The sequence below is a fragment of the Gadus morhua genome, chromosome 17, assembly GCF_902167405.1.
Source record: "Gadus morhua chromosome 17, gadMor3.0, whole genome shotgun sequence".
In the NCBI taxonomy this organism is placed as follows: Eukaryota; Metazoa; Chordata; class Actinopteri; order Gadiformes; family Gadidae; genus Gadus; species Gadus morhua.
In genome coordinates this window covers 18595473-18616361 of record NC_044064.1, presented here as the reverse complement: position 1 = coordinate 18616361, position 20889 = coordinate 18595473, and the positions used below count along the sequence as shown (strand labels likewise).

Here is a 20889-nt window from a genome sequence, read left to right as displayed (position 1 = left end):
TTCGCCATGAAATCGGCTTCGTGTGGACGGGGCCTATGAATACCTATGATTGGCTGACAACACAAAAGGATTAGCATTGGATATCATAAGCATTTATTGATTTAAAGTCATTTGCTTTCGTCTCTTTCAGCCATTGCAGTAGGCAGAAGGGACATCGTTTTCCTTCTGGACAGCACAATGGGCGCAACCATCATCAACTCCATGCGCGAGTTCATCAAGCGCTTCGTTGACACGATCCCCATTGGACCCGACGACGTGCAGATCGGTGTGGCCCAGTTCAGCAACGTTGGCCGGCGTGAGATAGATCTCAACAGCTATGGAACCCGTGATGAGCTCTCTGCGGCGCTGGGCAGAATCAAACCCAAAGCCGGCCAGACGGTGAACATCGGAGCCGCCCTGGACTTTGTGAGGACCAACATGTTTCAACCTGACAAGGGCAGTCGCATCCGGCAGGGAGTTCCACAGCTTCTGCTGGTCCTGACCTCTAAGAGGTCCAGCGACAGCGTGGATGGCCCAGCCCAGGCCCTTCAGCAAATGGGGGTTCTGACCTTGGCTGCGGGATCCAAGGCTGCCGATGAGGCTGAACTGAGGCGGATTGCTTTCGATGACTCTCTGGTCTTCATGATGAAAGACTTCCGCTTTCTGGTCCGCAACCCCAAGTCGGTCATCTCTCCACTGTCCACTCTCAGTGGGGTTGTGGTGACAGAAGGACCTGGTAATGGTTACAAGTTATACTTAAACACGTATTTAAAGCACTTACACATGTTACAAATAGATTGTTAATTAGCTTTATTCTATAAAACAAATGCGAGATAAATACATTCCTCAAGTGGCTTCTAATACACTTCTGCATTTTACAATTGATTGGTTATACCACCTGTTCATTGAATTGATCCTGACTGGAAACATCTTTAATGTTAAAAAGGTGGTAATGTGTTTTTACCCTCTGCTGTTCCTCAGAATTGGAGATAACCACTGTCCAGACATCTAAAGTCATTAGGGACATTGTCTTCCTTGTGGATAGCTCCAGCTACGTTGGGAACCAAAACCTCCCCTACGTGCGTCAGTTCATCACTAACGTGGTCAACCAGCTGGATGTGCGGCCGGAACGAGTCCAGATTGGCCTCATGCAGTTCTCTGAACATCCCAAAATTGAATTCTACCTGAACACTTACCAAAACAAGGAGGACGTTTTGGACAGAATCTCCCAAATGAGTGTAACCGGGGGAAATGTATTGAACACAGGAGCCGCCATGAATTATGCTCTATCCAACATGTTCCAATCCTCCAGTGGCTCCAGGAGGAGCCAGAATGTCCCTCAGGCATTGGTTCTGATTACAGGGGGCCCTTATCAGGATGAGGTTGCAAAGGTTGCAGATAGGCTGGCTCTGGCTGGAGTCCTGACCTACACAGTCAGTACTGGACATGCAGATCCAAACTTACTACGATCAGTGGCCTTTGTTCCAGATTTGGCCTTCCATACGGAAAGTTTTGCTGACATGCCACAGCTCGCTGAACAAATCTATCCGCCATTGATAACGGTAGTCGGTGACACTGATGTGACTGAAACCACAGAAATTCCTGAAGTCCCAAGTGGTGAGCTCTCTTTTACTTGCCGTAAAAAACTTTAATATTTAGGTTATTCAAATTACTATAATTCAAATAATTTTGCATTTGTTCATGCTGTGGTTATCATATTACAATAGGAGAATAATTTGGGCAGTGAGAAAATATGTGTAAATTGTATTTTTTTACTTTGTTTAATAATTAATCGTTTTAATAATTTCTTATTCATTTTTTCTATATTTCATCTAGATCCTACAAGTGCTGAGAGGGATGTAGCTTTCCTCATTGATGGCTCAGACAATGTTCAAGACGACTTCCCCTACATCAAGGATTTCATCCTTAAAGTCATCCAGCCACTTGATATCGCAAGGGATAGAGTGCGTATTTCAGTGGTCCAGCATAGTGAGACGCCAACTTCTGTTTTCTACCTTAACACCTACCAAACCAAAGACGAGGTAATAAGAGCTGTTAATGAAATGAGGATCGCTGGTGGGCGTAGTCTGAACACAGGATCTGCCCTAAAATTCATGAAGGAGACCATCTTGTCTGAAAGTAATGGCAGTAGGGCCCGACGAAATGTCCCACAATTTCTGATTGTCTTGACCGGAGGTAGATCCAGGGATAATGTTAAAGATTCCGCCGTTGCGCTGAAGACCGGGGGAGTGGTGCCATTTGGCGTGGGTGTCAAGGATGCAGACATGAGGCAGATCCAGGACATCTCACACAACCCATCCTTTGCTTTCAAAGTGAAAGAATTCAGTGAACTGAGCACAGTCCAACAAAAGCTCAACAACTACGTGAGCCTTCCCAAAGAGCAGCTTCAAGTTGTCCTTGAACAAGGTAAGCAAAGCGTTTCATTAGTCTATCAAGTGTATCATTCAAATGTGATAAGAAATGTGATGATATTGGTGCCCTAAAAACTGTACCCTAAAATGACTTTCATGTGTTGTGTCTTAGCACACAGGGATGCTGAAAAAATTGATATAGTGTTCCTACTGGATGGCACTGATGGTACAAAGGTTGGATTTCCAGAAGTACAGCACTTTGTAAAAAGTATAGTTGAGAGGCTCACTGTGGAGGAGGACAAAGTAAGGGTATCTGTTGTGCAGTATGCCAATAGACCTGAAGTCAATTTCTATCTGAGTTCTCACAGAACTAAGGATGATGTCTTGAATGCCATAGATGGTTTAACCCACAAGGGTGGAAAGATCCTGAATACTGGGGCAGCTCTCCAGTTTGTCAGACACAATATCTTCACAGCCTCCACAGGAAGTAGAACACTCAAGGGCGTTCCCCAGGTACTTGTTCTTCTAACAAGTGCCCAGTCCAGGGATTATGTCAATGCTCCAGCTGTGGCTCTTAAAGATCGAGAAATCATAGTGCTTGGTATTGGAGTGGGGGATGCCAATCTCCCCGAGTTGGAAAAAATTGCTTTCCAACCAGATTTTGCATACAAAGTGAATGACTTCTCTGAGTTGCCATTACTTCAACCACTGCTTGTTGGTAAATTAAATGTGTCAAAAGTTGCAATGGAATATCCAGGAATCCCAAGCTTAATAGGTAAGATTTTTAACATTACATTGCTTATACATATGTAAAAAATGCTTCAACAGGTCTTCAATATTCGGTCGAGAATATTGTTGCATGAACTTTTCATGCATCCTTTCAACTTTCCAAAGTGTCCTTTTAGAGCAAGATGTTTTGCCACTTTTTCCCAGACTTTGCATTTGTTATTTTCAGCTACTAGTTTAAAGCAGAATGTCAAATCATTGACTTCATTTGTCTACACTTCTCATCGTACTTGTCCTTCATGCTGCTAAACAGCATGCATTTTCTTCTTCTACGACTTTGGATTCTCTGCAGTTGTTTCTTTGTAGTTTGTTTTCATCTATACAGACATTATCAAATCTTAAACATCAGGTACTTGTATTCCGTGTGTTTCTAGTTGATACAGCAGGGGGGAAAAGGGACATAGTGTTCCTCCTTGACAGTTCTGAAGACTCCAGAAACGGATTGCCGGCCATTCGACAATTCATCAGAAGAATGGCAGAAGGACTAGACTTTGATGGGGAAAACATTCGTGTGGCGGTTGTTCAGTATAGTGGCGACACCAGAGTATATTTTAATTTGCTAACACATAAATCCAAAAGAGCTATAATTCACGCTGTAAGAAGTCTTCGCCATAAAGGGGGTGTACCTCGCAACACTGGAACAGCAATTCAGTTTGTTCAGGATAAAGTTTTCACCGCTTCTTCTGGAAGTAGACGTTTGGAGGGAGTCCCTCAGATTCTGTTTGTACTTACTGGAGGCCACTCCAATGATAATGTCGCAGTCGCTGCAAACAATCTGAAGCAACTTGGGGTTCTCTCTTTTGCAATCGGAATGAAAAACACAACAGTTGAAGACCTTCAAGAAATTGCCTACTCCTCCAAATTCGTTTTTAACTTACCAGTCTTTGGTGAACTCTTGTCTATTCAGCCGGAAATCCTTGCTTTTGTCCAATCAAAAATGGGAATAGAACCGCCTACTATTGTAGGTAAGAAGTATCATTGATTCTATGCTGGGAATCAATGTGATCTTGCGCGATCTTGGTACTTGTATGTGTAGATAGTATTCTCCTTATCATTTCCAATGAAATCATCGTCTTTTGAGGAATACTATTGTTTTGTTTCATGCAAACAGTTCTCACTTGATGCCTGCCTGACCTCATGGAGCATGTTTGTTCCCATTCATAAGATTAGCTCTATCTTGAGCTAATGATAAACAGATCATTGACCTGACCTTTTACTCCAGATTTTTCTGTTCCATATAATTACTATCTAACTTTCCTTTTTCATTCAAAGACAATGGATGCACTTCCTTAACACCGTTTATGTGTGGAAGTTTACATGGATTTCTTGTTAGCTAGATAACCTTAAATGTTTTGTAATTTAAGACTACATTTCCAATTTTTGCATGAATTGTTTGCTAGACTTTCTAGATGTTTGATGTGCATGACATTTTTAGCACTTATATATTTATGAAAAATATATGTATTGTTGTGGTTAAAATAACAATAATATATCCCAAGTTTGTCTTTTGTTTTAAAAATGTACTTCCCATCTCTCCTAGTCGAATTAAATGCAACACAGAAGGACATAGTGTTCCTATTGGATGGGTCAGATGACACAAGAAGAGACTTTGCTGAAATGCTCAGCTTTGTCCAAAAAGTTACAGAGGCATTGAATGTTAAAGAAACCAAAGACCGTGTTTCTGTGGTCCAATACAGCAGCGATCAACAGACTCATTTTGACCTTGGCACATATAAAGGAGAGCAGGATGTTCTTGCAGCCATCCGGCAAATACAACAAAAAGGAGGCATGCCCCTGAATACTGGGGCAGCACTTGACTATGTGAGGAGAAATGTCTTCACTGAGTCCTCTGGAAGTCGACGCCTTGAAGGTGTCCCCCAGATTCTGATTGTTTTGAGTGGGGGAAAATCTCAAGATGAGGTTGCCAGTTCTGCCACAGCCTTGAAACTGGAACAGGTCATTGTGTTCAGCATAGGCTCAAGGAATTCAGATTTACTCGAGCTCCAAATGATGGCACATAGCCCTTCCTATGCTTTAACTGTGCCTCGATTCAATGACCTGATGAGCATCTATCAACAACTTATGTCATTTGTGAAAAGAGTGCCTCGCCAACCAAAATCTATGCAAAAGACTGGATTAGGTAAGAGGAGATTTATTTTGCCATTTACCATCTTTTCTACCCAACATGTTAATTTCATGGTGTATGGCAAATGAAGACATAAAGTGAAGACATAATGTGCAACCTAATTAAGCACATTTCCCTTCCATAAAATAGCATTCACAGATAAACGGGAATCCATCCAACGAGATTTTGTGTTTTTACTGGATGGCTCGGATGACGTTCAGAATGCGTTTGAAGCAATGCGTGGCTTTGTTCAGAGAATTGTGGCAAAATTCGACATAGATGAAAACAGAGATCGCATGGCATTGGTTCAGTACAGCGACGACTCAGCTGTCGAATTCTATCTGAACACTCATAAATCACAACAGGAGGCTGCCAATGCCATACAAGCTCTGGTGCATAAAGGAGGAAGTCTACTCAACACAGGAGCAGCTCTCCAGTATGTGAGGGACAATGTCTTCACGGTTTCCTCTGGGAGCAGGCACCAACAGGGCATCCCTCAGATATTGATTTTGTTGACAGGAGGGCAGTCCAGTGATGATGTTAGAAATGCGGTGGCAAACCTGGAAGAAATGGATGTGACATCGTATGCTTTGGGAATGATGCAGGCTGATGCTACTGAGCTTTTAAGTATTTCACATGAACCCAGTAATGTGTATTTTGCAGCAGATTTAACTGACCTTGCATATATGGATGCACGTTTATTTTCTACCATTGAGATGGCTAAAGCAACAGCTAATGTGGCAGCTCTATATGGTAAGTCCAATCACATCTTGCACATGATTTATCGATACAACTCAGCGCTGAATACTGCTCTTAATACTAATATGTTTTTTTGATAACCTTCATACAACAGAAAACAGCAAGAAAGACATTGTATTTTTAGTTGATGGCTCTGATGATTCCCGGGGAAAATTTCAAGATATCAAAGCCTTTGTGCAGGGAATTGTTGTGACTTTGAATTTGGAGAAAAACCAAGACCGTGTGGCTGTGGTCCAGTACAGTGACACAGCAGAAACTATATTCGCTTTGAACACACACTCAACAAAAAGTGAGATCATTACAGCAATAAGAAGCTTAAGTCACAAAGGAGGTTATCCACACAACCTGGGAGCAGCTCTCCAACATGTAGAGCACAATGTCTTTACTCCAGGCTATGGAAGCAGACGTACTGAGGGAATTTCACAAATAGTAATACTACTGAGTGGTGGGAGATCTGGAGATGACATTAGAGCCCCGCTCAAACACCTCAAAGAAACCGGTGTTATTTTAATTGGGGTTGGAACAACTGACGCAGATACGCTGGAACTACAGACAATGTCTCACAAACCTAACTATGCCCTCAAAATCAATGATTATGGCGAGCTTTCGACCATCCAACGTGATGTTTTATCATTGGTGGATGAGGTTTCTGTTAAAACAGTTTACACTGATCCCATAAAGAGTTTTGGTAAGGTAGTATTTCTCTTGCCATCCCTGCTAAAACATTACTTTGTTAATCCTTAATAATACCACAAAAATGTATTCACTAGGGCTGTAACGATACGCGTATCGTAACCGAAATCGCGACACTCAAAGCCACAAACCTGTCTCGCGTTGTGAGAAGGCTGAAGCGAAATATGTATGGCGACACATTAGTGCCATAATTCACTCATGTGATAAAAGATGCATTCGGGCGTATTATATTATTCGCAAATGATGAACAGCCTCTCGCGGGCGCAAATTACCTCAGCGCGCGCAAAACCTCTCGCGAAAGATGTTTTTACGCTCTCGCTCGAATTTAATTTTGGCACTATGGGAGGGAACCAAGGCAGGGCGGGCTTTCCTATGATTGGCCGTTTCTAAAGCGCGATATTTGATTGACAGCCCTCCTCAGCCCTCCTCTCATTCAATTCTGAATTGTACAGTAAATGGCTGAAACGATAGTTACATATTGTAACTCCAGATTCTATGAGTATCGGCGCAGCCTTTTAAGTGTCGGCCTCATTGTCCTTTAAATAGCTGAAGAAAAGCTGTTTATTGGGAGCAGACTATATCTGCGAAATGCGGACGTCGGTGAGGCACGCCGCACGCGGACGTAATTGAGGCCCACGCTGTTTGTGGTCGGGGATTACAAATTTTTCATTGCTACGGCTCACGCCTAGGGATAACCCAATAGCGATAGCCTTAAAAGGCTGCGCCTATACTCATAGAATCTAGTGTTACAATAAGTAACTAACGTTTCAGCCATTTACTGTACAATTCAGAATTGAATGAGAGGAGGGCTGAGGAGGGCTGTCAATCAAATATCGCGCTTCAGAAACGGCCAATCATAGGAAAGCCCGCCCTGCCATGGTTCCCTCCCCCATAGTGCCAAAATTAAATTCGAGCGAGAGCGTAAAAACATCCTTCGTGAGAGGTTTTGCGCGCGCTGAGGTAATTTGCGCGCGCAAGAGGCTGTTTTGCGCGTACTGAGGTAATTTGCTCGCGCGAGAGGCTGTTTTGCGCTCGCAGAGATCATTTGCGCGCTCGCAGTTAATATCTACGCGTGTGGAATAATATAATACGCCCGAATGCATCTTTTATCACATTAGTGAATTATGGCACTAATGTGTCGCCATAGATATGCCCCTTTCTAACTCTTCGGTCAAATTGTCCGATTGAAATTTGCTAATAATTTGTCTGAATAATAGTCTGCTGACAGCGCCCCCTCCTATCGATGCCGTAAGTATGTGACGAGATGCCCTCTCTGTAATGACAGCTCTCCGTGGCTACGGAGGCTTGCATTTCTCCACAGCCGTCGAAGTCCTCATGCGATATGAACGACATTTATCCAGAGTGGGCCAAGCGCGAAAAAAATTGCCTGTGTGATCCTGTCTCTATTGTTTTGTGTGATTTGACTGGCAGTTTGCCTGCTTATAGGTCGGAATGAAGCGGCCACCGATTATTGACAGGATGGGTACTTTATTCTACCGGACTCGTTCGCTTCTTCACTAGACACACGCGCTACCGCTCGCTCTCCTCGCTCGTCCACTCACTCGCTGACGTCACTCACACGCATACGCACACTGCCATTCTCGCGCACACACATATGCTACTCGTAACACTATGCCTCGTTATTGCGACGTTCATGTTTTTCCTCATCTATTGAAAGTTAGGCTATTAAACATGTTGCATTCTATACGGCCTGATTATGTCATTATTTAAGCTATATAGCCTAATAAGAAGCGCAGTTAAAGGGGCCCTATTATGCCTACCAGCAAAAAGCATCCTCCAACTGCAATCTTTGGTTATTTCTTTATTAATTTAGCTATACTTTAATAGTATTCTCTCTGTTGAAATCTGTTCAGTGTTCCAAATTATTTGTTATTAAATGTTACATTAAGATAATTGGTATATAAGTGTTGTTTAAATAAAATGCTTTTTAAATTTAAAAAAATCGTGGGATGTATCGAACCGTGGGTCAAAAATCGTGATACAAACCGAATCGTGAGTTTGTGTATCGTTACAGCCCTAGTATTCACTATTGATTTTTCTTATAATTATGTCTTATTTACATTTTTTATCTTGACAAGGTTTATTACTACACCATATACACCGTTTAGAATTCGAATAGACTTTCACTTCTTTCTTTTTGGTGTCTTTGTTTGCAGATTCAGAGAAAACTGATGTAGTGTTTCTTATTGATGGCTCATCTGACGCTAGAAATGGCTTTGAGGGAATCCGTAGCTTGATGGAAAGAATTGTTGAAAACATGAAAGTCGAAGCAAATCACGACCGCGTGGCTTTGGTTCAATATAGCCGTGATGCCACAACCAATTTCTATTTGAATTCATACTCCATCAAAAATGATGTGCTGAATTCCATAAGAACTATCAGGCACAAGTTGGGAAGGCCCCTCAACACTGGCAAGGCCCTGGAGTTTGTCCGAGATAATGTGTTTTCTGCTTCAGTTGGGGGCAGACGTGCTGAGAGTGTGCCTCAATATTTATTTGTGTTTACTGGTGGAAGATCAGGGGATGATGTCAGAGGGCCGGCACAGTCACTCAGAGACAGTGGAATTAAGACCATTAGTGTTGGAACAACAAATGCTGATACTTTAGAACTGCAAACCATCTCTTTCAACCCATCGCATTCTTTCTCCGTCATGGATTTTAACACTCTATCTCATGATACCTTATACTCAATTGCAAAAGATATAATGAGTGGTGGCCAGGTAACAACAGAAATCCGAACTCTTACGGGTAAGAAGCAGATATAAACACTCTAAAACACAAATTAATACAATTTCGAGCAAAGTCTTTCAAGCATGCATTTATACAATAGATAATTGTCAGATATAACCTTATGCTTACTTTGAACCTCTTGTATCAAATTTAATTGTGTTTTTCAATCTATTGCAGACACTTACGATGTTGGTGATGTAGAACAACTAAAAGCTGATATTGTGTTTCTCATGGATGGATCTGATGAAATGCAGCAAAGTGCCAGGGAAATTCAATCTTTTCTCAAGGAATTTGTTGAACGAATAGATATTGGGCCAAACAAGGCACAGGTTGCTATTATTCAATACAGTGAAAAACCGACTCAAGCCTTTTATCTGAATACATACTCATTAAAAAGGGACATCTTGAAGTATGTAAGCGATTTGAAGTTAAAAGGAGGCAAGCACGTGAACACCGGAAAAGCCCTTGATTATGTGGCAAGGAATGTCTTTACATCATCTGCTGGAGGCAGAGCTCTGACAGGAGTTCCTCAGATACTAATTCTCTTAAGTGGCAGGAAGTCACAAGATGATGTCCAGGTTCCGTTGGAAGGTTTGAACAAGGCTGGAGTGGTACTTTTCAGTGTTGGAGTGGGAAATGCAGATTGGTTGGAGATGCAGAGTCTAGCACACAATCCCAGAGATGCATATCTAATCAAAGAGACTTCTGATTTTTCTGTTGTGCGGCAAAAGTTGTTATCTCAAATTGCTTCTCACAAAGCTTCAATCATCCCAAGTATAGGTGAGTGAAATAAAATACATTGTTGTTTTACTTTTTTGTTAGCTGGGCATTTATGTCATTTGAAAAATACAATTAATTGTGGTATCTTAGTTTCAGGTCCAAGTGTGAAAAGGGATATCGTTTTCCTTCTTGATGGGTCTGACGACAATAAGGATATATTTACAGCTATGCGTGATTTTGTTGCCGAATTGGTGAGAGGCCTTGACCTGGAAAAGGGGAAGGATCAAGTTGCTATTGTACAATATAGTAACAATGCAGAAGTTAACTTCAACCTGAATACTTACCAAAATAGAGATGAAGTCATGACACACATAACAAACCTTAAGCAAAAAGGAGGAACGGCGCAATACATTGGAACTGCTCTAGAGTTTGTAAGAAACAATATATTTGTTTCAAAAGCTGGAAGCCGAAAACATGAGGGAGCAAAACAGATACTTGTCCTTATTTCTGGTGGCAGATCAAGAGATTCTCCTCGAGGACCATCAGTTGCTCTGAAGGCTGGTGGTGTTATTACATTTGCCATTGGATCAAGGATGACAAACGTGGTTGAATTGCAGGGAATTTCTTCAGATCCAAACTATGCTTTCCTAGTCTCTGACTTTGCAAATTTTGACAGCATTCAACACACATTGCTGACTCACATAAGGAGAATCAGTAGTCAAAAGGAAACTGCATCTGGTAAGATACTAACAGTTTGAATGATCTACTATTATCAACAAATTATATTCATATGATAACAGATTCTAGAAAAGATAATGTATTCCTTCTGGATTAATTAATTTAAGCCTAAATTAATATTTTACAAAATTTGACGGATACAAAAAAATTATGCCATTGATATGTTAAGCTCCTCTTTGTGCTTTTCAAATAACTACTGCAAATACAGCCCCCCTGATCAATGTTTATTATTCATGTTTTCAAGTTGAGGGCAGCCTGGCCAAAAGGGATGTCGTGTTCTTGCTGGATGGATCTCATGGCACCCAAACTGGATTCCCAGCAATGCGTGACTTTGTGCAGAAAGTCGTAGAGACGCTCAATGTGGATGACGACCGAGATCGAGTCGCAGTTGTTCAGTACAGCAATGATCCAGCTGTCCAATTCTATCTAAACACGTACAAAACACAGGGCGACGTCATTGCTAATGTCAGGGGTTTGAGGCACAAGGGCGGAAGACCACTTAACACTGGAGCAGCGCTCCAATACTTGAGGGATAATGTCTTCACTGCCTCGGTTGGAAGTAGGCGTCTGGAAGGAGTTCCACAGATGCTCATAGTCCTCAGCGGTGGAAGGTCCTTTGACAGCGTTGACGCAGCAGCCACCGCCCTGAAGGAGCTGGGGGTCTTTACCCTTGCCATTGGAACCAGTGGCTCTGATAGCAGAGAACTGCAGAAGATATCCCATGGTCCCAATAAGGCTCTGTCTGTGTCTGATTTTACTGACCTTCCCAGTGTCCAACAGCAACTGCAGTCCTCAATGGAATCAGTGGTCATTGTTGTAACTCCAGAATCTCCCACAGTTTTAGGTATGTTCCCAAGCGTGGCCATTTGTAGTGGTGTCAGATTAAATGATGTATTTTAGGGATAACCTGAAGCTATAGCAGCTATGTCAACCATGTGCTCAAAAGGGAAAAGGTGGCATGCTTAATCACACATAGTAGCCAAACGTAGGCATTTGCAGTCGTGCACAATCAATGTCTGTCCCCAAAACAAATGTCCCTTGCTCATCGATGTTTTGTCTTTGTACGTTTGCTCAGTTGACCATGAGGTTGCCGGGAAGGATGTAGTATTCCTTCTGGATGGCTCTGATAACACAAGGAATGGATTTGCTGCCATGCGTGATTTTGTTCAGAGAATGGTGGAGGAACTTAATGTGGGCGAAAACAACGACCGTGTGTCAGTTGTCCAGTACGGCAGAGACGCAGACGCCCACTTCTATCTGAACACATACACCACAAAGGACGATATTCTTGACACGGTCAGAGGACTCAGACACAGAGGGGGAAGACCCCTCAACACCGGTTCAGCCCTCAAGTATGTCCGAGACAACGTGTTTACGGCGGCCTCTGGAAGTAGGAGGCAAGAGGGCATTCCTCAGCTACTGATTGTGCTGAGTGGAGGGCGATCTAGTGACAACGTAGACATACCGGCGTCTGCCCTCAAAGAAAACGGGGTCTTAATTCTAGGCATCGGAACTAGAAATTCTAGCACAGAGGTTCAAAGAATCGCCTCCGATCCTAGTTATGCCCAGTCTGTGTCTGACTTCTCTGACCTCCCAAACGTCCAGCATCCATTTGCCTCCTCTCTTAGCCATGTAGTTGTTGGGGTTAAACCAATGACCCCTACAGTGAGAGGTAAGACACTGTTGCTAATTTCAACGCAAATCATGTTGTACCTTTTGGTGCCTTCCTGCACGTAATATCAACACAAAGGCCAATGCTTGCATGCCGCTTTCAACTTTAGCATCAATGTTCTGTTTTTCACATTCTCCCAGTTGACCAGAGAACTCCAAAACGGGATGTGGTATTTCTTCTGGATGGCTCTGATGGCACAAGGAATGGATTCCCTGCCATGCGTGATTTTATTCACACGGTGGTGGAGAAACTGAATGTGGGAGAAAACAACGACCGTGTGTCCGTTGCCCAGTACAGCGGAGATGCAGAGGCCAATTTCTATCTGAACACATATAACACAAAGGCAGATATACTTCACATGGTCAGCGGGCTTAGGCACAAAGGAGGCAGGCCCGTCAACACCGGGGCAGCCCTCCAGTATGTCAGAGACAACGTGTTTACAGCCTCTTCCGGCAGCAGGCGCCAAGAAGGGGTTCCACAGTTGTTGATCCTTGTAAATGGTGGAAGGTCTTCTGACAGTGTAGATACACCAGCGTCTGCTCTCAAACAGCTTGGCATCACTGTCCTTGGAATTGGAACAAGGAACTCTGACCATGGACAACTGCAAAAGATCTCCTCTAAGCCAAATTATGCTTTGTCAGTGTCCGACTTCAGTGACCTCCCCAACATACAAAAGCAACTGTCCTCTGCCATCAGCACAGTCACAGTTAGGGCCCCACCATTGACGCCAACTGTAATCGGTGAGCCATTAATCGCCTCCAGTCAGCCATTAGAACATTCAAATGGGCCTTTTATGACGCTAGATGCATGTCTTGCTAGCTCATGTAATTGTTCCCACGTTTTTAGCTCAAGCAATGTTTGATAAGGCTGAAGTTAGACATCTTTCATAACAGGGTTTAAGGCATTAGCCTATATATCTTAAGAAATGCTAATAGATTGGAAGAGCTTCTGTTTGCGCCTTTTCCAACACATGTGTAAATACAGCCCACTAATCTTTGTCTACTATTATTATTTTCTAGTTGAGCACAGCCTGCCCAAAAGGGATGTTGTGTTCTTGCTGGATGGATCTCATGGCACCCGAACTGGATTCCCAGCAATGCGTGACTTTGTGCAGAAAGTTGTAGAGACGCTCAATGTGGATGGCGACAGAGATCGAGTCTCAGTTGTTCAGTACAGCAGTGATCCAGCTGTCCAATTCTATCTAAACACGTACAAAACACAGGGCGAAGTCGTTGCTAATGTCAGGGGTTTGAGGCACAAGGGCGGAAGACCACTTAACACTGGAGCAGCGCTCCAATACTTGAGGGATAATGTCTTCACTGCCTCGGCTGGAAGTAGGCGTCTGGAAGGAGTTCCGCAGATGCTCATAGTCCTATGCGGTGGAAAGTCCTATGACAGTGTTGACGCAGCAGCCACCGCTCTGAAGGAGCTGGGGGTCTTTACCCTTGCCATTGGAACCAGTGGCTCTGATAGCAGAGAACTGCAGAAGATATCCCATGGTCCCCATCAGGCTCTGTCTGTGTCTGATTTTACTGACCTTCCCAGTGTCCAACAGCAACTGCAGTCCTCAATGGAATCAGTGGTCATTGTTGTAACTCCAGAATCTCCCACAGTTTTAGGTATGTTCCCAAGCATGGCCATTTGTATTGGTGTCAGATTAAATGATGTATTTTAGGGATAACCTGAAGCTATATCAGCTATGTCAACCATGTGCTCAGAATAGAAAAGGTGGCATGCTTAATCACACATAGTAGCCAAACGTAGGCATTTGCAGTCGTGCACAATCAATGTCTGTCCCCAAATCAAATGTCCCTTGCTCATCGATGTTTTGTTTTTCTACGTTTGCTCAGTTGACCATGAGGTTGCCGGGAAGGATGTAGTATTCCTTCTGGATGGCTCTGATAACACAAGGAATGGATTCGCTGCCATGCGTGATTTTGTTCAGAGAATGGTGGAGCAACTTAATGTGGGCGAAAACAACGACCGTGTGTCAGTTGTCCAGTATGGCAGAGACGCAGAGGCCCACTTCTATCTGAACACATACACCACAAAGGACGATATTCTTAACACGGTCAGAGGACTCAGACACAGAGGGGGAAGACCCCTCAACACTGGGTCAGCCCTCAAGTATGTCCGAGACAACGTGTTTACGGCGGCCTCTGGAAGTAGGAGGCAAGAGGGCATTCCTCAGCTACTGCTTGTGCTGAGTGGAGGGCGATCTAGTGACAACGTAGACATACCGGCGTCTGCCCTCAAAGACAACGGGGTCTTAATTCTAGGCATCGGAACTAGAAATTCTAGCACAGAGGTTCAAAGAATCGCCTCTGATCCTAGTTATGCCCAGTCTGTGTCTGACTTCTCTGACCTCCCAAACGTCCAGCATCCATTCGCCTCCTCTCTTAGCCATGTAGTTGTTGGGGTTAAACCAATGACCCCTACAGTGAGAGGTAAGACACTGTTGCTAATTTCAACGCAAATCATGTTGTACCTTTTGGTGCCTTCCTGCATGTATTGTCAACACAAAGGCCAATGCTTGCATGCCGCTTTCAACTTTAGCATCAATGTTCTGTTTTTCACATTCTCCCAGTTGACCAGAGAACTCCAAAACGGGATGTGGTATTTCTTCTGGATGGCTCTGATGGCACAAGGAATGGATTCCCTGCCATGCGTGATTTTATTCACACCGTGGTGGAGAAACTGAATGTGGGAGAAAACAACGACCGTGTGTCCGTTGCCCAGTACAGCGGAGATGCAGAGGCCAATTTCTATCTGAACACATATAACACAAAGGAAGATATTCTTGACATGGTCAGCGGGCTTAGGCACAAAGGAGGCAGGCACGTCAACACCGGGTCAGCCCTCCAATATGTCAGAGACAACGTGTTTACAGACTCCTCCGGCAGCAGGCGCCAAGAAGGGGTTCCACAGTTGTTGATCCTTGTAAATGGTGGAAGGTCTTCTGACAGTGTAGATACACCAGCGTCTGCTCTCAAACAGCTTGGCATTACTGTCCTTGGAATTGGAACAAGGAACTCTGACCATGTACAACTGCAAAAGATCTCCTCTAAGCCATATTATGCTTTGTCAGTGTCCGACTTCAGTGACCTCCCCAACATACAAGAGCAACTGTCCTCTGCCATCAGCACAGTCACAGTCAGGGCCACACCAATGACGCCAACTGTAATCGGTGAGCCATTAATAGCCTCCAGTCAGCCATTAGAACATTCAAATGGGCCTTTTAAGACGCCAGATGCATGTCTTGCTAGCTCATGTGATTGTTCCCAAGTTTTTAGCTCAAGCAATGTTTGAGAAGGCTGAGGTTAGACATCTTTCATAACAGGGTTTAAGGCAGTAGCCAATATATTTAAAAACAATGCTAATAGATTGGATGAGCTTCTGTTTGCGCCTTTCCCAACACATGTGTAAATACAGCCCCCTAATCTTTGTCTACTATTATTATTTTCTAGTTGAGCACAGCCTGCCCAAAAGGGATGTTGTGTTCTTGCTGGATGGATCTCATGGCACCCAAACTGGATTCCCAGCAATGAGTGACTTTGTGCAGAAAGTCGTAGAGACGCTCAATGTGGATGGCGACAGAGATCGAGTCTCAGTTGTTCAGTACAGCAATGATCCAGCTGTCCAATTCTATCTGAACACGTACAAAACACAGGGCGACGTCGTTGCTAATGTCAGGGGTTTGAGGCACAAGGGCGGAAGACCACTTCACACTGGAGCAGCGCTCCAATACTTGAGGGATAATGTCTTCACTGCCTCGGCTGGAAGTAGGCGTCTGGAAGGAGTTCCGCAGATGCTCATAGTCCTATGCGGTGGAAAGTCCTATGACAGTGTTGACGCAGCAGCCACCGCTCTGAAGGAGCTGGGGGTCTTTACCCTTGCCATTGGAACCAGTGGCTCTGATAGCAGAGAACTGCAGAAGATATCCCATGGTCCCCATCAGGCTCTGTCTGTGTCTGATTTTACTGACCTTCCCAGTGTCCAACAGCAACTGCAGTCCTCAATGGAATCAGTGGTCATTGTTGTAACTCCAGAATCTCCCACAGTTTTAGGTATGTTCCCAAGCATGGCCATTTGTATTGGTGTCAGATTAAATGATGTATTTTAGGGATAACCTGAAGCTATATCAGCTATGTCAACCATGTGCTGAAAATAGAAAAGGTGGCATGCTTAATCACACATAGTAGCCAAACGTAGGCATTTGCAGTCGTGCACAATCAATGTCTGTCCCCAAAACAAATGTCCCTTGCTCATCGATGTTTTGTTTTTCTACGTTTGCTCAGTTGACCATGAGGTTGCCGGGAAGGATATAGTATTCCTTCTGGATGGCTCTGATAACACAAGGAATGGATTCGCTGCCATGCGTGATTTTGTTCAGAGAATGGTGGAGCAACTTAATGTGGGCGAAAACAACGACCGTGTGTCAGTTGTCCAGTACGGCAGAGACGCAGAGGCCCACTTCTATCTGAACACATACACCACAAAGGACGATATTCTTAACACGGTCAGAGGACTCAGACACAGAGGGGGAAGACCCCTCAACACTGGGTCAGCCCTCAAGTATGTCCGAGACAACGTGTTTACGGCGGCCTCTGGAAGTAGGAGGCAAGAGGGCATTCCTCAGCTACTGATTGTGCTGAGTGGAGGGCGATCTAGTGACAACGTAGACATACCGGCGTCTGCCCTCAAAGAAAACAGGGTCTTAATTCTAGGCATCGGAACTAGAAATTCTAGCACAGAGGTTCAAAGAATCGCCTCTGATCCTAGTTATGCGCAGTCTGTGTCAGACTTCTCTGACCTCCCAAACGTCCAGCATCCATTCGCCTCCTCTCTTAGCCATGTAGTTGTTGGGGTTAAACCAATGACCCCTACAGTGAGAGGTAAGACACTGTTGCTAATTTCAACGCAAATCATGTTGTACCTTTTGGTGCCTTCCTGCACGTAATGTCAACACAAAGGCCAATGCTTGCATGCCGCTTTCAACTTTAGCATCAATGTTCTGTTTTTCACATTCTCCCAGTTGACCAGAGAACTCCAAAACGGGATGTGGTATTTCTTCTGGATGGCTCTGATGGCACAAGGAATGGATTCCCTGCAATGCGTGATTTTATTCACACGGTGGTGGAGAAACTGAATGTGGGAGAAAACAACGACCGTGTGTCCGTTGCCCAGTACAGCGGAGATGCAGAGGCCAATTTCAATCTGAACACATATAACACAAAGGCAGATATTCTTGACATGGTCAGCGGGCTTAGGCACAAAGGAGGCAGGCCCGTCAACACCGGGGCAGCCCTCCAGTATGTCAGAGACAATGTGTTTACAGCCTCTTCCGGCAGCAGGCGCCAAGAAGGGGTTCCACAGTTGTTGATCCTTTTAAATGGTGGAAGGTCTTCTGACAGTGTAGATACTCCAGCGACTGCTCTCAAACAGCTTGGCATCACTGTCCTTGGAATAGGAACAAGGAACTCTGACCATGGACAACTGCAAAAGATCTCCTCTAAGCCAAATTATGCTTTGTCAGTGTCCGACTTCAGTGACCTCCCCAACATACAAGAGCAACTGTCCTCTGCCATCAGCACAGTCACAGTCAGGGCCACACCAATGACGCCAACTGTAATCGGTGAGCCATTAATCGCCTCTAGTCAGCCATTAGAACATTCAAATGGGCCTTTTAAGGCGCCAGATGAATGTCTTGCTAGCTCATGTAATTGTTCCCAAGTTTTTAGCTCAAACAATGTTTGATAAGGCTGAGGTTAGACATCTTTCATAACAGGGTTTAAGGCAGTAGCCTATATATTTAAAAAAATGCTAATAGATTGGATGAGCTTCTGTTTGCGCCTTTCCCAACACATGTGTAAATATACCCCCCTAATCTTTGTCTACTATTATTATTTTCTAGTTGAGCACAGCCTGCCCAAAAAGGATGTTGTGTTCTTGCTGGATGGATCTTATGGCACCCAAACTGGATTCACAGCAATGCGTGACTTTGTGCAGAAAGTCGTTGAGACGCTCAATGTGGATGGCGACAGAGATCGAGTCTCAGTTGTGCAGTACAGCAGTGATCCAGCTGTCCAATTCTTTCTAAACACATACAAAACACAGGGCGACGTCGTTGCTAATGTCAGGGGTTTGAGGCACAAGGGCGGAAGACCACTTAACACTGGAGCAGCGCTCCAATACTTGAGGGAGAATGTCTTCACTGCCTCGGCTGGAAGTAGGCGTCTGGAAGGAGTTCCACAGATGCTCATAGTCCTATGCGGTGGAAAGTCCTATGACAGTGTTGACGCAGCAGCCACCGCTCTGAAGGAGCTGGGGGTCTTTACCCTTGCCATTGGAACCAGTGGCTCTGATAGCAGAGAATTGCAGAAGATATCCCATGGTCCCAATAAGGCTCTGTCTGTGTCTGATTTTACTGACCTTCCCAGTGTCCAACAGCAACTGCAGTCCTCAATGGAATCAGTGGTCATTGTTGTAACTCCAGAATCTCCCACAGTTTTAGGTATGTTCCCAAGCGTGGCCATTTGTAGTAGTGTCAGTTTAAATGATGTACTTTAGGGATAACCTGAAGCTATATGAGCTATGTCAACCATGTGCTCAAAAGGGAAAAGGTGGCATGCTTAATCACACATAGTAGCCAAATGTAGGCATTTGCAGTCGTGCACAATCAATGTCTGTCCCCAAATCAAATGTCCCTTGCTCATCGATGTTTTGTCTTTCTACGTTTGCTCAGTTGACCATGACGTTGCCGGGAAGGATGTAGTATTCCTTCTGGATGGCTCTGATAACACAAGGAATGGATTTGCTGCCATGCGTGATTTTGTTCAGAGAATGGTGGAGGAACTTAATGTGGGCGAAAACAACGACCGTGTGTCAGTTGTCCAGTACGACAGAGACGCAGATGCCCACTTCTATCTGAACACATACACCACAAAGGACGATATTCTTGACACGGTCAGAGGACTCAGACACAGAGGGGGAAGACCCCTCAACACCGGTTCAGCCCTCAAGTATGTCCGAGACAACGTGTTTACGGCGGCCTCTGGAAGTAGGAGGCAAGAGGGCATTCCTCAGCTACTGATTGTGCTGAGTGGAGGGCGATCTAGTGACAACGTAGACATACCGGCGTCTGCCCTCAAAGAAAACGGGGTCTTAATTCTAGGCATCGGAACTAGAAATTCTAGCACAGAGGTTCAAAGAATCGCCTCCGATCCTAGTTATGCCCAGTCTGTGTCTGACTTCTCTGACCTCCCAAAGGTCCAGCATCCATTCGCCTCCTCTCTTAGCCATGTAGTTGTTGGGGTTAAACCAATGACCCCTACAGTGAGAGGTAAGACACTGTTGCTAATTTCAACGCAAATCATGTTGTACCTTTTGGTGCCTTCCTGCACGTAATGTCAACACAAAGGCCAATGCTTGCATGCCGCTTTCAACTTTAGCATCAATGTTCTGTTTTTCACATTCTCCCAGTTGACCAGAGAACTCCAAAACGGGATGTGGTATTTCTTCTGGATGGCTCTGATGGCACAAGGAATGGATTCCCTGCCATGCGTGATTTTATTCACACGGTGGTGGAGAAACTGAATGTGGGAGAAAACAACGACCGTGTGTCCGTTGCCCAGTACAGCGGAGATGCAGAGGCCAATTTCTATCTGAACACATATAACACAAAGGCAGATATACTTGACATGGTCAGCGGGCTTAGGCACAAAGGAGGCAGGCCCGTCAACACCGGGGCAGCCCTCCAGTATGTCAGAGACAACGTGTTTACAGCCTCTTCCGGCAGCAGGCGCCAAGAAGGGGTTCCACAGTTGTTGATCCTTGTAAATGGTGGAAGGTCTTCTGACAGTGTAGATACACCAGCGTCTGCTCTCAAACAGCTTGGCATCACTGTCCTTGGAATAGGAACAAGGAACTCTGACCATGGACAACTGCAAAAGATCTCCTCTAAGCCAAATTATGCTTTGTCAGTGTCCGACTTCAGTGACCTCCCCAACATACAAAAGCAACTGTCCTCTGCCATCAGCACAGTCACAGTTAGGGCCCCACCATTGACGCCAACTGTAATCGGTGAGCCATTAATCGCCTCCAGTCAGCCATCAGAACATTCAAATGGGCCTTTTATGACGCTAGATGCATGTCTTGCTAGCTCATGTAATTGTTCCCACGTTTTCAGCATAAGCAATGTTTGATAAGGCTGAAGTTAGACATCTTTCATAACAGGGTTTAAGGCAGTAGCCTATATATCTTAAGAAATGCTAATAGATTGGATGAGCTTCTGTT

At 44.4% G+C, this 20889-nt stretch overlaps 1 protein-coding gene across 9 annotated transcripts in view; it reads left to right on the top strand.

Moving 5' to 3' along the window:
• col6a3 (collagen, type VI, alpha 3) overlaps positions 1 to 20889 on the top strand; it is an 83063-nt gene that overhangs the window by 10229 nt on the left and 51945 nt on the right. For 3 of the 9 annotated variants that reach the window (XM_030339118.1, XM_030339119.1, XM_030339120.1), the window contains 3 exons: positions 131 to 715; positions 961 to 1596; positions 1816 to 2406. In XM_030339118.1, the coding sequence (XP_030194978.1) occupies positions 131 to 715; positions 961 to 1596; positions 1816 to 2406 (1812 nt within the window). Of the gene's footprint in view, positions 1 to 130; positions 716 to 960; positions 1597 to 1815; positions 2407 to 11365; positions 11767 to 11997; positions 12595 to 12669; positions 13335 to 13613; positions 14214 to 14367; positions 15042 to 15181; positions 15782 to 16061; positions 16662 to 16892; positions 17490 to 17629; positions 18230 to 18508; positions 19109 to 19339; positions 19937 to 20076; positions 20677 to 20889 lie in introns of those variants that run through there. The other 6 variants (XM_030339114.1, XM_030339115.1, XM_030339111.1 and 3 more) reach the window with 5 other exon arrangements.